The sequence below is a fragment of the Cupressus sempervirens genome, chromosome 3 (assembly GCF_028749045.1).
Source record: "Cupressus sempervirens isolate cs-2001-9-10 chromosome 3, ASM2874904v1, whole genome shotgun sequence".
Classification (NCBI taxonomy): Eukaryota; Viridiplantae; Streptophyta; class Pinopsida; order Cupressales; family Cupressaceae; genus Cupressus; species Cupressus sempervirens.
The window spans coordinates 109,425,256-109,440,361 of NC_143120.1; the positions used below are offsets into that span (position 1 = coordinate 109,425,256).

The 15,106-nt window shown below is 31.9% G+C and overlaps 1 protein-coding gene across 1 annotated transcript in view; it reads right to left on the bottom strand.

The window, feature by feature from the left end:
* The window catches only part of LOC149565021 (flavin-containing monooxygenase FMO GS-OX-like 8), a 145,780-nt gene extending 130,965 nt beyond the window's left edge, over positions 1 to 14,815 (bottom strand). The window contains exons 1-2 of the mRNA XM_089816999.1: positions 14,230 to 14,815; positions 6,496 to 6,566 (exon numbers count right to left, since the gene is read on the bottom strand). Of these exons, the coding sequence (XP_089673125.1) occupies positions 6,496 to 6,566; positions 14,230 to 14,815 (657 nt within the window). The remainder of the gene's footprint in view (positions 1 to 6,495; positions 6,567 to 14,229) is intronic.
* Positions 14,816 to 15,106: the final 291 nt, after the last annotated feature.

The following is a 15,106-nucleotide window of genomic DNA, read 5'->3' on the forward strand; positions in this document are numbered from 1 at the left end:
TGGAACCATCAGCAAAAGTATAGATAGCATTACATGCATCCAAGCTATTGCAATAGAATTGGGTCAAGACCATGAAAATCATTTTGAAGGTACATAGTGATTTCTTGTCACATTTTGGTATTAACTTGTAAATATTTTACACCTTTAGCATTTATGTCAAAAGGGGGAGAATATTATTGATAAAGGGGGAGAAAATTATCATACTCCAGATATATGTATAGGGAGAGATATATGTATGGGAGAGTAATATGTACAAATAAGAAGATATATAGATAAGCAAAAAATATGTTTACAAAAGAAATTTAGAACATTTAGAAAAAAGGAGTAATTTATTAAACTACAAAAATAGTAAGTCAAAACTGATTGAAGACATAGAATATTGATAAAGGAACTTTTTTACTTGTAATTTTGAGAAATCAAATTTTTGGTATGATAAGTGTTTTTGTCACTTATGCCAAAGGGGGAGATTGTGGACATTAATGTCAATTTGTCTATTAATAACTTAACACTTAGTCAATTGGTTACATTGCTACTGATCTCTATAGTTGTTATCAAGATTATTGTTCATCTAGCAGTGTTAACCAATTGTTTTAGTTGCTACCGTGATAAATAATTAAATTGTAGTTCATGTCGAGCATTACAAGGTCTACTGAGCATCTAAGATAGTTTACAGTATCACTTGAGCATAGCAAAATCTACCAAGCTATCTAGTAGAAGTGATGAAGATCTTAGTGGTAATTGAGCTCTATAGTGTTAATCAAGTTCTACAGTGTCTGTTGAGCTCACATTATTAACGAAGAGAATCCAATGTTGACCGAGTTAGGCAGTGTCAAATGAGTGATTCAATATCTACCAAGTTTCTTAGTGTTCACCAAGTCATATAGAGCTGACTGAGTTTGTGCTACTTGAAGTGATCAGTATGGACTGAGCTTCAAATTCAACTGAGTGCCAAATTTTACCAAGTGTTGATAGTGTTTGCCGAGTGTTAGAACACCACTGAGTTTGTCTTCTGAACCTGAGTTATAGCAATAGGCTGACTTTGTAAATTATGATGAATTTAGTATTATATCTGACTCTAGAAAGTGATCAAGTGGATTGGTATATATATGTAATGTATTATATCATATCCAAAATATAGAGTATGAGTATGCGAAGAAGTAAAAAGAAGATGAGTGTGAATCGAAGAAGGATACAAGAAGTATATGGTACAATCAAGGCTTATCTATTATAGTAAGGTGATCATTGAAATTCAAGGAATCTCATTTACTAAATCAAAGTTATAGATTAGAGATCAACCATTGATTCATTCTAATAGGTACTTCAATCAAATCTTTTAACTAGGTGGACTTAATAGTCTTTTGCTAAATCCCCTAACATAGTGAATACTTCACTATATGTTTGTAAATCCTTTAACAAGGTGGAACTAACAGTCCTTATTACTCCTAATAGGGCAGATCACCAAAAGTGGTCAACTGTAAGCCTTAACAAGCCAACTTTATACTATAGTACTAAAGCTTGTGGGTATCATCCCCACTCCAATTTTACTTTCAATTTGGAAGGTTTTTGGGTTGCCATATCTTGTGTAAAAGTTTTATGAATGTTATTGCTTTCATTATTTCATGCATGCAATTAGATTAGAATAATATTTGAAGGATTAATTGGTGAAGTGAGTTAAAGTTTTATTGGTTCCTAATTCACCACTCCCCTTTGAGTAATCTAGCCTAGCTTATATTTCCAAAAATATATTCACCTTCCTTGGTGTATCCTCTTATTTTATTTGTTACCCAATTGATCTTTACCCCTTTGTCTTTTATGCTTATTTTCACTTACTCCAATCTTGAATTTCATCATTTTGTTTTGATTTGCTGCTCCACATGCCTCTATTTGATTAGAATTATATTGCCTCTTATCTCTCCTTATTTTCAAAGGACATATCATTGTGTCCAATGCAATAGTATCTTGAAATTGTATCTTGTTTTGTGTCCACATAATTGTCATCCTTATGTTTCTTTTCCTTAGTCTTGACTTAAAGATTAATGTTTTCTTTATTGTCCTCAAGATTTTCCTTAACTTTTGGAACCTAACTAGTGGTTGCGTCCTATTTCTCTTATCTTCTTTCATCCTCAAAATCTTCCTTTCCATCAAAATGATTGTTCTTGTCTTATTTTCTTTTCTTTAGCATTATATTGTAACGATATTATCCTAAATATTTTTCTATCCTTTTGATAGTATAGTTATTTTCCCTACAATAAAAATGAGATTTCCTATAAAATTTATATAGCCTTCCAATTAGAACATGACAAAAATCAATAGGAATAATATCAAAAATTAACTTGTCCCTATAGGTGCCAATCTTAAATTCTACTATCATTTCCTCACTTTAACTAAAATTGATTGATCATATTTTACCAATGATAAACTATATGATGTTCCATGGGGTGTTTGCTCTAAATCTAGTTTTTCAACCATCTCAATGGACACTACATTATCAACACTTCAAGAGTCAATATCACAAATTAACTTGTACCTATAGGCACCAATATTAAATTCTATGGTAGCTTCGTCACTTTAAATAAAATTGATTGATCATAATTTAGCCATGACAACCTCAATGATGTTCCATGGGGTGTCTGATCTAAATCTAGTTTCAACCATCTTAATGGATAATACATTGTCAACACTTCGAGAGTCGGTATCAAATTTACAAACCTTACCTTTTTATTTTTATGCGTTCCTAACAATGGCTCTTGTTTTGGTAATATCCTTCTCCCTATATTATTTAATGAGTTTTCTTCTCACCGTCAATGCCTCTCTCACTTTTGGATCTTTTAGTTGAGTAGGAAAGTTTACACTTTCTTCTTCTTATTCATATTTGACCAATTGCACTCTCCTATCATCTCACCTTTCATTGCTACTTATTGTAGATATTTTATTCTCAATACACTTGAATGTTGGGTGACCAAATTAATTAAAATAATAGAACTTCCCTAAAAAGGTGTTGGAACTCCTACCACCTCCAAATCTACCTTTGGAACTCCTAAATCAACCTACAGAATCAGTGACTTCCTCCTTCCATTTCTTGTGTCTCCTTGACCTTCTTAATATTCCATGTACCCCCTACCCCTATTATTTTTTCCTCTATATCCTCCTTATCTCTTTGTCCTCCTCTTAAAAATTTCTTTAGACCGTAGGGCTACTTGGAAACAATGATCAACTTATTTTGATAGTGATACAATTAATTTCATATTGCATATTAAACTTCAACCCATTCAAGTATCTTGATTCAAATTTTGTAACCTCTTTAACACCTAGACCTCATAGTTTTTTTGGAAATAATTGGTTTTTTATTTTGTTCACCATTATTTCCATCTAAGTGATCATGGTTCTTCCCATAACCCTTTTCCTTGAGTTTAGTTCCACCAAGTTATGCCAACACTTTGAATTGGTGTTTTCAAGTCCCACTTTCTTGTCTTTAGGCACCTATTTACATATTCAAAGTACTTAGAGAATATATAGAATATATGACTTAGTTAAAATCTATCTTGCCTCAATACATGTTAAGTTCCATTTTGACATCTCCAATAAACAATTACAAGGCTTTGATAACTATTCTTTCCTTAGGAGCTATGTCCTCCTCTTGAGGTTCCTCATGAGGGTCTCTATCCTTACCTTATTCTAATTATTTTTGGTAACCCTCTTCTTCCTCATCCCTCTCTATCCTTATCTCTTTAGCCTTTATTGATTCCATATCATATTCTTGGTTCTTCAATCATATGGCCATTTTTGTAAACACACCTTTTAGATCCTATACACACCAATATTTCTTCCCAAATAAATCAAACTTGTATATAATATCAATAAAATGTATAGGTTCCAATGATGAAATTAGATAGCTCAAAAAATTCTTACAATGATTAGATTCATGATGAGCAAACGAAATGGTTTTAATGATAAACACTGACAAACAAAGAGGTGACTCCATCATAAAAACATGGAAAACATGTGATAATAGAACAAAAAATGGCTTGGATAATTGATTTATGATTTTTAAAATTTCAAATGGACTGAAAAAATTCAATTACACCTTTATAAGAAATCCACTTGACCAAATTTAACCATTCCTAGATCACAATGCCTAATTAGGCTAGCCATCCCAAATCAAGGTTCTAAAACTAACTCTTAAATTACTAAGCTTGAGTTTGGAAGAAAAACATCATAATATTTATTTTTCAATTGTACAAAAAATCAAAAAATTAATTCCAAACAAATGTTGGACCAAAGTGATGAAAATGGACTATTTACTAATTTTGGCCTCTAATTAGGCCTCTTTTCCAAACAGAGTACCCTAAAAAATTCCTCTCAACCCAAAAAAGCCATATAACATGTCATATTCATATCAAAACCAAGTTTTTCATGCTATTTAAATTCACAAACCTCTCAAAACTTCCACTATTAATCAATTTGTATTCACTTGCATTCATTTCAAGGCTTGTCACATACACATGATAGACCTAGGGAAAGCCACTACTTTGAAAAAGTTCAACCTCCTAATTGAACACCTAGTTAATTTGAAAGGTAAAACAATAATTATCCATTCCACCTAAGTCTATGATTTTCCAATAGTGGAAAACAAAATTACAACCATTTATGTGATCAATCCCTAGGTATGGAGGGTTTTAGACTAACTTGCAAAGAAATGAATGGATCTTAGTCAATACTTGATGAAATTATACCAAACCAAAATTAAATTAAATAATATTTAATATAATTGAAATTTATGTTGAAGAAGTAAAATAATTCATACAATCTCATACCATATAAAAAATCATCAAGTTTGAAGGAAAAACAAACCCACAAATTTGTATCATAGTCACTAAATATCACACAACTCCCTCCATACTCAATGGATTTACTGAAATGAGATTTAAAGGAAATTTTATTCAATAATATATCCAACCATACCACCCATTTATCTCTACAATAAATTTGTTGACCATATAATGCCACAAGCAATAACAAGACATAATAAGAATTGTGTTGGTTCAAACTTCTTACCAAAATTCACACCAACCATTTTCTTAACCAAATAGAGGAATATTTATAGGCTTTACATAATTCCCAGTGATTCTAACCACCTTTAAAGTAAGTTAGCAATTGGGTTTAGAAATTTACTTAAATTTTTTTTACATTTTCCCAATTGTTGGATTACATTTGCATTATTTGACAACTATTGACCTTCACAGGGCCTTGTAGGCCTTCATGCTACAATTGCCATTCAATTTCCTTACAACTTGTTTTGTTTTGATTATAATGGGTACTTGGACCTTAAGAAACATAAAAGAAACTAAATATCATTACCATGGCCTTATTACATAAACTCATCCAAAAAGACACAATGAATCATGTTGGTTATAAGAGGAACTAGGTGCTCCTACACCAAGTTTGCATGTCAATGACACCACCTAGTGGCTACACCCTTTACATAAGTCCTACAAGAAAAGAAGAAGTTCTAATAGGCCTAATAAAAGACCTTGATACATAAAGTCCTAGAGGTACAATTTTTAAAGTTGAATGAGTAATTGATTATGCACTATAATAATATTGCAAGTTTGTCTCATAAATATTCTTCCACTAGCATTCTGTTAACTTCTACATGCACATTTTGGTAAGACATGTGAGAACTATATAAAGAACCTAAGTACAAGAGAGTTTGGGAAGATTCTATCTCTAATGTCATTTGTAAAAAAAGCCTCATAAATATTGTTAAAATAATAAGAGTATAAATTATGAAATGATGACTCTCATGTAGCCTAGGATTCATTATCTTCATATTGACATATATTGTGTCCTTTTTTGTCACTATCGAAGAAAACCTACATTAGTAGGGTACTTCATCTTTAAGTTTTATGGAATTAGATATGTGATTCCCTTAATAACATCAAGGGGGATCGTCAAAATATAATGTTATTAGGGGTCACACAAAAATTACATAAACATATCCCATTAAAAATAATTAAAGTCTAATAACTATTAGATCATTAATTATTTATGATAATTGTTTTTGGATGGGGATTATTGAAAATATGTGGGTAGTGAAGCTATTCTTCCTCCTATATCCAAGGAGGTTCTCTCTCATTTGAGAGAGGGTAAATTTAGGGCTTCATAGTAAATTATATCACTAATATAGTCCATGTGGAAGTAAGAATAAATATCTCCAAGCTTAGTCTATTTAATAGACTACTTTCTAAGTGTTTTAATAAAATGATGTTTAACGGGGTTTTCACCTAAAATTATTTTTCCCATGTATATCTTGTGTAATGCATTATGTATTTATGTTTGTATTATTCTCATCTTGTTTATAATCATTAGTACATCATACCATACTAATTTCTAACAAAATTTTACCAAATAATAAAAATAAAATTATCTATAAAAATGAACATACGATAATGTAGGAAACACTTATTATACATATGTAAATACAAATTTAAGTACCTGATTAGAAAATGGTTCAGGAACTCGATAACTATAGCTATGGAGTTGCTTTCCTAGCCATCTTTGCGCACCTTTAAAAAACAAATTATATTGTGAGTGAAAATTGTAAATTTCTATTACATAGCAATTAATTAGCAATAATTCCTTAAATAGAAAGGAATAATAGAAGGAGCTTCATTAGGGGGTTTTGAATTTATGAATATTATCTTGTTGTAGATAGTATGATTTGTAGTATAAAATAATTGTGCATTTTTATTTATTTATAAAGGAAATTATTTAGAGAAATAATTATATTTAAAAAAATATTAAGGATAAATTATTATTAGAGATCATAGTACAATTAGTCATTTCTTTTGTAGTAATGAAAGGTCATATATTACTTGTTCTAATCATATCTAAATTTTGCATTTTTTTGTTATTGATACAATGATAGACAATTATTTAATTCAATATTCTCAACACATGTATATTATAAAATCAAATTGTTGTAGGAAATTTTTTTATGTATAAAATACATGAAGTAAAATGTAAGAACATGCAAGGAGCCTGTAAACATTAAATTCACATGCAAACATGATTAGCATTGGCTTTAATACTAAATTATATGAAAATAGTTAGCACGAACCTTCAAATCTATAATATTTACTTAAAAGTTGATACATGTGGAAAGCAATATACCCATAAACAAGAATTGTGGTATAAATTTATTTCGACATAAAACCTTAGAGAATAGAAATAGAAATATTTGATTTAGATAAATTTAAATAGCATTTACAAAATGGAACTTGATAACAATTCTAACAACTGCCATAAAATGGCTAAGTACTTGGCTTATAACTATATAATAGTCTAGAAATAAAATATAAATAATAATAATAATTTTTTAGTTAATAATTTTTTTTAAATGAATAAATTATTATTTTTAATATAATTTTTTTAAAATAATTTATCTATTTTAATATAGTTGTGGCACTAGAGATTTGTTTGGATAATTATTTTTAAAAATAATTAATTATAAATTATAATTATTATAATTGTTAATTTTAATTATGTTTATTCTCTTGCTATATTATTTAATTATATATGATCAATAAGAATGTATATATGATATATTATATTATAAGAAGATGACATGATAAGAAAATAAAAGTGGATGGACATATAAGAGCCCAATTCATTGAACCAATCAAAAACTATAAATTAATTTAGAAAAAATTTAAAGTTAAAAATTTGTCATGTAAATTTATAAAACATAACATTTATTTAAAAAAATGAAAAAAAGTGATTTCTAATTGGTATATACTCATTTTATTTGTTGTTAATGTGAGCAATTCAAGAAAAGTCACAATAGTATTAGCCTATCGGTAAGTACTAATAACAATAATGAATAACAAGTGCCACGTAGTGACAGTAGTGACAAGTACTTGCCGTTAATTATAATTATAGTAAAAAAAAAATATTTATAATAAATAAATTATAATATAATTTTGTTTTTATTTTATAATACTATACTAATTAATATAATAATATAAATAAATGAGTCATAGACAAAATTAAGTTTTGCATTTGATTTCCTTATTTGAATATTTTGAATTTTTAAATATAATTAAGGTTTCTATTTAGAATTTATAATAGTACAATATAATTAAAGTAAAAGGTGTTAGAATTTAGGATGAGTGTGTTAAAAAACTAAAGTGTAGTGTTAGTATTTAGTAAAAAACATTGAATAGAGATTAAATGTAGAGAAAAAGTAATAATGATATTAATTTAATATACTATTTGATTTTGTACAAAATAACTTCATAATTTATATTAACCATGTTCTCTGTCATAAATTTTAGCCGCAAATATTGCAATATGGAGAACCTTCGAAAAAAGGGCTCCTATAACACAAAATCTATTCAACCAATCATAATTTTTTTATAAAATATAAAATATATAAATTAATAGAAAAAATTTAGAAATATTTTAATAATTAAAAAATCATTGTTTGTGATTGGTGGATTCATGTTAAACTAATTGAATAATCTTGCAAATTGAATGCAATAGTACTAGCCTATGACAAGTACAATAATAGAAGTATAGATAACATACACGAGGTAATTCACTCTTAGATGCATTGAACTAATTAATATCATGAGATGTTATAGTATATAATTGCATGTGAATTTATTTCTTCACTTACACAAATTTGTCATATTAAATGATAGCTTCAATCTATTTAATTTAGTACATGTAGCTTAGTTCAATTAATATTCCATATGACATCTAAAATAAAGATCAGCATCGTATAGTGGTATAAATCCTAATCCATGGTACCAATGGATTATCAAGGACTTCAACATATTTTAGGTTTTATAAGCTCGTTAAAAAGGCAATTTTTCTTTTGAAGGGGAAACTCAAATAGGAGGGGGAAAATAAAGAAAAGTATTGCATTATTTCATCTAATGGTAAGAGATCAACTTCCATTCATGGTAATACATGGAGGCTTCACTTAGTGAGCCTACATCATAGCACATGTATTTGTGGCTCTCTAAAGAATCCCCCTATTTTTAGAAGATGTTGCTCCATATTTTTTTATCATCCCCCTACCTGCCCAATACTCCACACACCCATTAAATCCTATATAAAAACCCACCCACTCTTTGAAAAGAACTCATCCTCCCTATTTAGACAATGTATTGCATCTTTTTGATCCATTTAAACCCCCTAATATAAACACAAACAATACATTGTATTGCCTCTTCAATGAAGACCTTGTGTATTAATAAAATGATCATTTGTAATTTTGTATATTAGCCACATTGATGTTAATCTATATATAATACATATATACTTCAATCAACCAATATTTTGAGACATACCATATATAAAATAAAATAATGAAATTCACATAGTGACTACATCATAGCCTTGCAAATTAAGACGTTGTGAACGTTTACAAATAGGTGTTGGAATTTGGTAATCCTATACCATTATTACATGCATTTAGAAGTAGTTCTCAACATTTCTCTCACCTTCTATTTATAATTCTCATAGTTATGGGATTGCAGACACAAATAGAGTGAGGTTTTTTAGTGGAGATGTTAGTTGACTAAATGCACAACTATGAGTAGTTGCACCATTAGTTGTGAGGGATACTTTTGTCAATATGCATTAATATTTAATATAATATATATGTAGATAACATAACCAAATTTGCACATCTTGTCAATGTCTAAACAACAAACTAAAATGTGTATCTTATCTAGGGGAACACAGATTTTTTAATCGTCTTTATATAATTTACCTTTTAGTTGGCTATCTAACCACTACCATATGTCATTAGGGCTGATGATTGTCTTAAAATTATGTCTTATTTGTCAAGTTGTTTATGACATATTTGTGAAGTCATCAAATCATAATTATTAATAACTAAATCTAGCAAGAGGTGCTTCTTCACTTAGAGAAATGATAGGGAGATGATACTCCAAATAGAAGATTGTTCTATTGTCTATTTCCTTATTATCTTAACCCATTTTCAATCATATTAAATACTCCCTCCTTGCATCTTATGAGTACTTCGTACTAATGACCAAACTAAAAAGTAAGGCTAAGATCCCATGGGCACCCGCTTCCTTAAAAATAGAGCAAGTGCTACTGAGAATTTTTAGGAATATTTAGAGGCCTCTTGAAAAAATCAGCTTCTAAAATAAAAGAATCTAGCTGTCTCATAAATTTTAAACATCAAGAGATTAATTCATTTTGGTGGGAAGTTGAAGAGCTTTTTGACAAATGACAAAATCCTTCCCTAAGCTGGTGGGGTTGGATTCCATGAGAGGGCTAAAAAGTAGAGGCTCCTATTTTATAGGAAAAGATTCTAAATAAACCTTTAACCCCCTTAAATTGTTAACATGGGGTCACCCACTCCACAAAAATAGAACCCAAGCCCCTCTGAGAGGACTTCTACCTAACCCTGGGGTCCCATGGTGGGGGGCTTGGGTTCTATATTTAAGGAGCTAGAGGTCCCATGATAATATTTTGGGGGGGGCTAAAGTTTAATTTCAAATCTTTTCCTATTAACTAGGAGCCCCTACTTTTTAGTTGAGCAGATGCAAAAGGGGGGGGCTGGAAATAGCCCCTACTATTTAGGGAAGAATTCTGCCACTTGGCAAGAACCTACCCTTCATTTCCCCTCCAAATTGAAATCATCCTACCAAAAATTCTAAAAACAACAATTTATATTTTTAATATTTTCTTCAATTTAGGAGCTAATTTTTTAAAGCAAATTTAAATGTCATGCCCATGAGACCGCTCCCCTTTAAATGTTCCTAAAAAAGTTCAGCGGCACCCGCTCTATTTTTAAGCAAGCGGGTGCCCATGGGACCCCAGCCTAATTATATATATGAATATGCTGAAATTGAAGTATTTTATAGCATCAATGAGTTTCTATTGTTACATGATATGAAAGTACTAACCTAAATCAATGCTCTCCATCTAAGGATTAATGATTGAGAGGTTTCTATTCTTGGAGATACTTCCAGTAAATGGTCTGACCATCATCCATTTATCAGGAGTTTGAGTGTTCATAGGTGGTTATTGAAGAATATACCATCACAATGATCAATTCTACTCAACTAATCAAACCACAACTCTTTCAATATTGAAAAAACCAAACAATTATATAAATGCTAAAGAATAAATACAATCATTCAAATATAAACTACCAGTGTATTAACTCCAAAATACCAGCTCTTCACAGGAAGTGCCCCTGCTCCTATCCCGTGAAAAAATGGCCCAATGAAGTATACATAAGATACAATCGTTTTCAGTCTCTCTAATAGAGTTAACAATGTCAATCCTTACTATGAGCCACCATTTCTACCTCCGTTGTATTGCTTACAAGCCTAAACCTAAACAAACAGGTGTTGTGCCAAGGAGGCAACAAAACCTAAACACATAACTATGGTCGATAGACATCGAAAACCACACACAACCAATATTGTTTTTCACATAACTGTGATCGACAGACATATTTAAAACCACATGCCATTAATGTTATTTTTTCATAAGCTCACTTTGATATAGACATAATTTGGACTGATTTTCCAAGAAACAATGGTAAATTGGAAATTTCTGTTTCATAAACTGTATTGGTTCAATTCATATGATTTGGGTTCACAAAGAAAATAACTTGGAACAAAGAAATAACCCCACACTCCTTTCCAAAGTGTCTGTCAGTTACCTCATTTGAATCAAACTAGATTAATGCAGATCATGTTGGGCTATGAATTCCAACGGTCACATGACTGTTTGTTCTCTCTCAACTGTTTGTATTCGCAGAGCTCTATATAATCGCTGTGTGCAGCCCATGTAATATATCAATTAATTAATACAAGTAATTCCCTCCTGGAATGTGGATGTAAACAAGTTTTGCCAAACCACGATAAATCTGTGTTATTGTGTGTTTCATCTTCTTTGATTCAATTTCTTTGCTCGTTATTATATTTACAATTGGTATCAGAGCTGAGTGAGGCTATAGCAGAGATGGAAGACGATGAAGTTGATTTTATCATCAATGATTTTATTGGAAATTTGGGCTCAGGAGAAAATGAGGTTGTGCCTGCTAAGAGCAGAAGAATCCGCCATGTGCACTGGTGGGATGGCTGGGAAAATCAGCCTAAAGCTGAACCAGAATATTTAAAAGCTCTTAAATCTGAGCTTATTGCAATTCTTGAGCGCACAGGCACAAATAAGAAAGTAGTCATGGAAGAATTGCGGAAGCAAACAAGAGAAGATAAGACTGGCAAGTCTGTAAAATACCTGGTGTTGGCATATTATAAAATAAATTCTCTTATTCTTGATTCAGACCTCAAAGACACAAATAATTTTGCATCCAAAGTTTATAAGATGCTGCAACTAGAATATTTTGAAGAGCATGGGAAGTTTCCAATAGAAGAAAATAAAGGAGCAAAGTTTGCTGTAGAAATAGATGAAAAGTCTTGTAAAAGAAGATGAAGCGTCTATTGTAAAAGAAAGAAGATGAAGCAGTAGAAGACATGATTTGCAGGATGGAAGACACAGTTGAGAAAGCAGGCTTATGTGTTGGCCAAGAAGACGGTAAACAGGTCCAAGTTATTTCTCCATCTGGAGAAGAGGAGCAGAATAGAAAGGCTATAATTGAGGAGCAGAGGACGGAGCCTGCAGATTGCTCGTTGGTTGCTAAAGTGAATATGTTTATTCACCACTCTCCCCTGCCCTTGATCTTCCCAAAGTCAAGTAAGATTACTGAGGACAGTTTCTCTAGATCTGCAGCTTCATGCAATAAGACAAAAGGAGACGTGATTTCAAAATTAGGGATTTTAAAGGACCCTGAAACGCTTAGCGTGAATGTCAGTGAGACTGATTGCTTGGAGACATTTGGTAACTTTATGAACTCCAATGATGGGTTTTCAGCTGGAAGTTCAAATCCATTTTTATCTGAAATCTCAGATAATATAGGTGAGGGTTCTGGACTAGCCAAAAATGGAGCGTGTCCTCAGTCAGTAGGAGTTAGTGGCGGGCAACAATGGAGAGATGAGAGTATCAGTCTGGATGTGGGTGCTGCTGGACGTTTAGTGCATGACTGCATAAGTAGAGATACCACCTCTACTCTTTTTCGAGACAATTTTGGTGCACTCGACATCTCCAATAGTTTGGTGGCCACTGTTATGCCACAGCCTATGGCATGAATAGAGAACATTCATACACGACAATTTTTGTTGACTGCCATTACACCCCCGTGTATTGGTTCTCTTCTAAGACAGCAAACTCGGAGCACAAATTTGCCTCATTCGGCAAGTATTAATGCCCAATACTCTCCACTTATCACTGCCGATGAAATGACACATGAGATAGCCAATTTTGGAAAAGATTACATTTCGGTTTGTCTGGAAGAGAATTCATTGGCAGTTAAGGGAGTAGCTCCATTCTACAATAGTAGTATGAAATATATGAGTCACATTAATGCGGTGGATGCAGCTTGCCTTTCTCTCGATTCTTTTTCAAGTGCAATTGATCTAGGCTGGGCAACTGCAACCGCAGGAAGAACAATGCAAGGATTTATGCATATTGTGAATCTCTTTGCGGCTGAAGGTGTAGAAAATGGTAATGTCAACCATAGTATTATGGGTGAGTTTTCTCTTATTAAAATTGGAGGAGAAGATATTTTTCATTCTGATCTGTTTTGGGGAAGACTCAATTAGGAGTGTGCTGGAACAATGTCTGGCAATGTTGAAGTCTTCTTATGGCCTCATTCTTCTTTGAAATTCAAAATTGGAAGCAGGGGATGCTAGCATGGCTGTGCCAGTTGGATTTCATGGGGGAGATTGTTGGGTTATGAATTCTAATGGTCACATGACTCTTTGTTCTCTCTCAACTGTTTGTATTCGCAGAGCTCTATATAATGGCTGTGTGCAGCCCATGTAATATATCGGTTAATTAATACAAGTAATTCCATGCTGGACTGTGGACATAGGCAAGTTTTGCCGAACCACGATAAATCTGTGATATTGTGTATTTCGTCTTCTTTGATTCAATTTCTTTGCTCGTTATTATATTTACACATCAAAGGTCAATTCATTCTAATTAAATTACAACAACACACAACAAAAATTCAAAATAACACCCAACTGGTGAATCCAACTTAAGTCCCATTTGCACCACCATACACAAAATGAAAAACTTAATCTAGCCCATCAATGTTAAAGCAATTACCTGGAATCTCAGCAATAACTGGTTTCCTATAGTGACCATTGCACACAACCACTGCATCAAACACTTCCTCCTCCACAGTCCCTGAATTACTTGATCTCACAATCCACTGAAGTCTTTCATCCATTGGATCCCCATCCATATCACCATTCATAATATATTCCCCCTCTTCCCCAACCATTCCAACATACTCAACCTTTGTGTTGAATCTAACAAGTTCAAACAAGTTAAAATGCCTTGCAAAATCCTTGAGGTACAATGAAATTTCTTCATGGCCAGGGAACCTTCTTGGATCTCTCCCCTCCTTGACAAGAAATGGGTAATCCATGAAACCCATGACTTCTCTGGTCAGATTTGTTCTGAGAGATTCATATATTGTCCCCTCATTGGGCCCTAACATCTCCAATCCAAGTGGGTCATCCCCAACATTTGGATTATACAACCAAATGCCACCCACTTCTTCATTTTGCTCATACACCACCACCTCAAGTCCTTCACTCTTGAGCTCCTTTGCAGCTACAAGTCCTGCTGCTCCTGCTCCAATCACACCCACCTTTTTTATTTCATTGGAAACTCCATTTGAAGACATTGTAGCAATGTATCATGTGGCAGAATAATCCAATTTCAATTGATTTCATGAGTCCCTTAAGGTCATGATTATCGATAGTTATACAGGAGGATGCAATTTTGTTATCATTTTCATCCTGTTTGCGTGGTTGACTACCATTTTTTACCCTATGTTGAATTTAAGATTTTTGCAACAGAAAAGATTTGGTTGAATGACAGGTTAAAAATTTCACGGAGAAACTGAAAAACTTGGAAGAAATTAAACTTCAAAATGTAGTAAGAATCTGATGGATATAACCAAAAAATAGAAAGA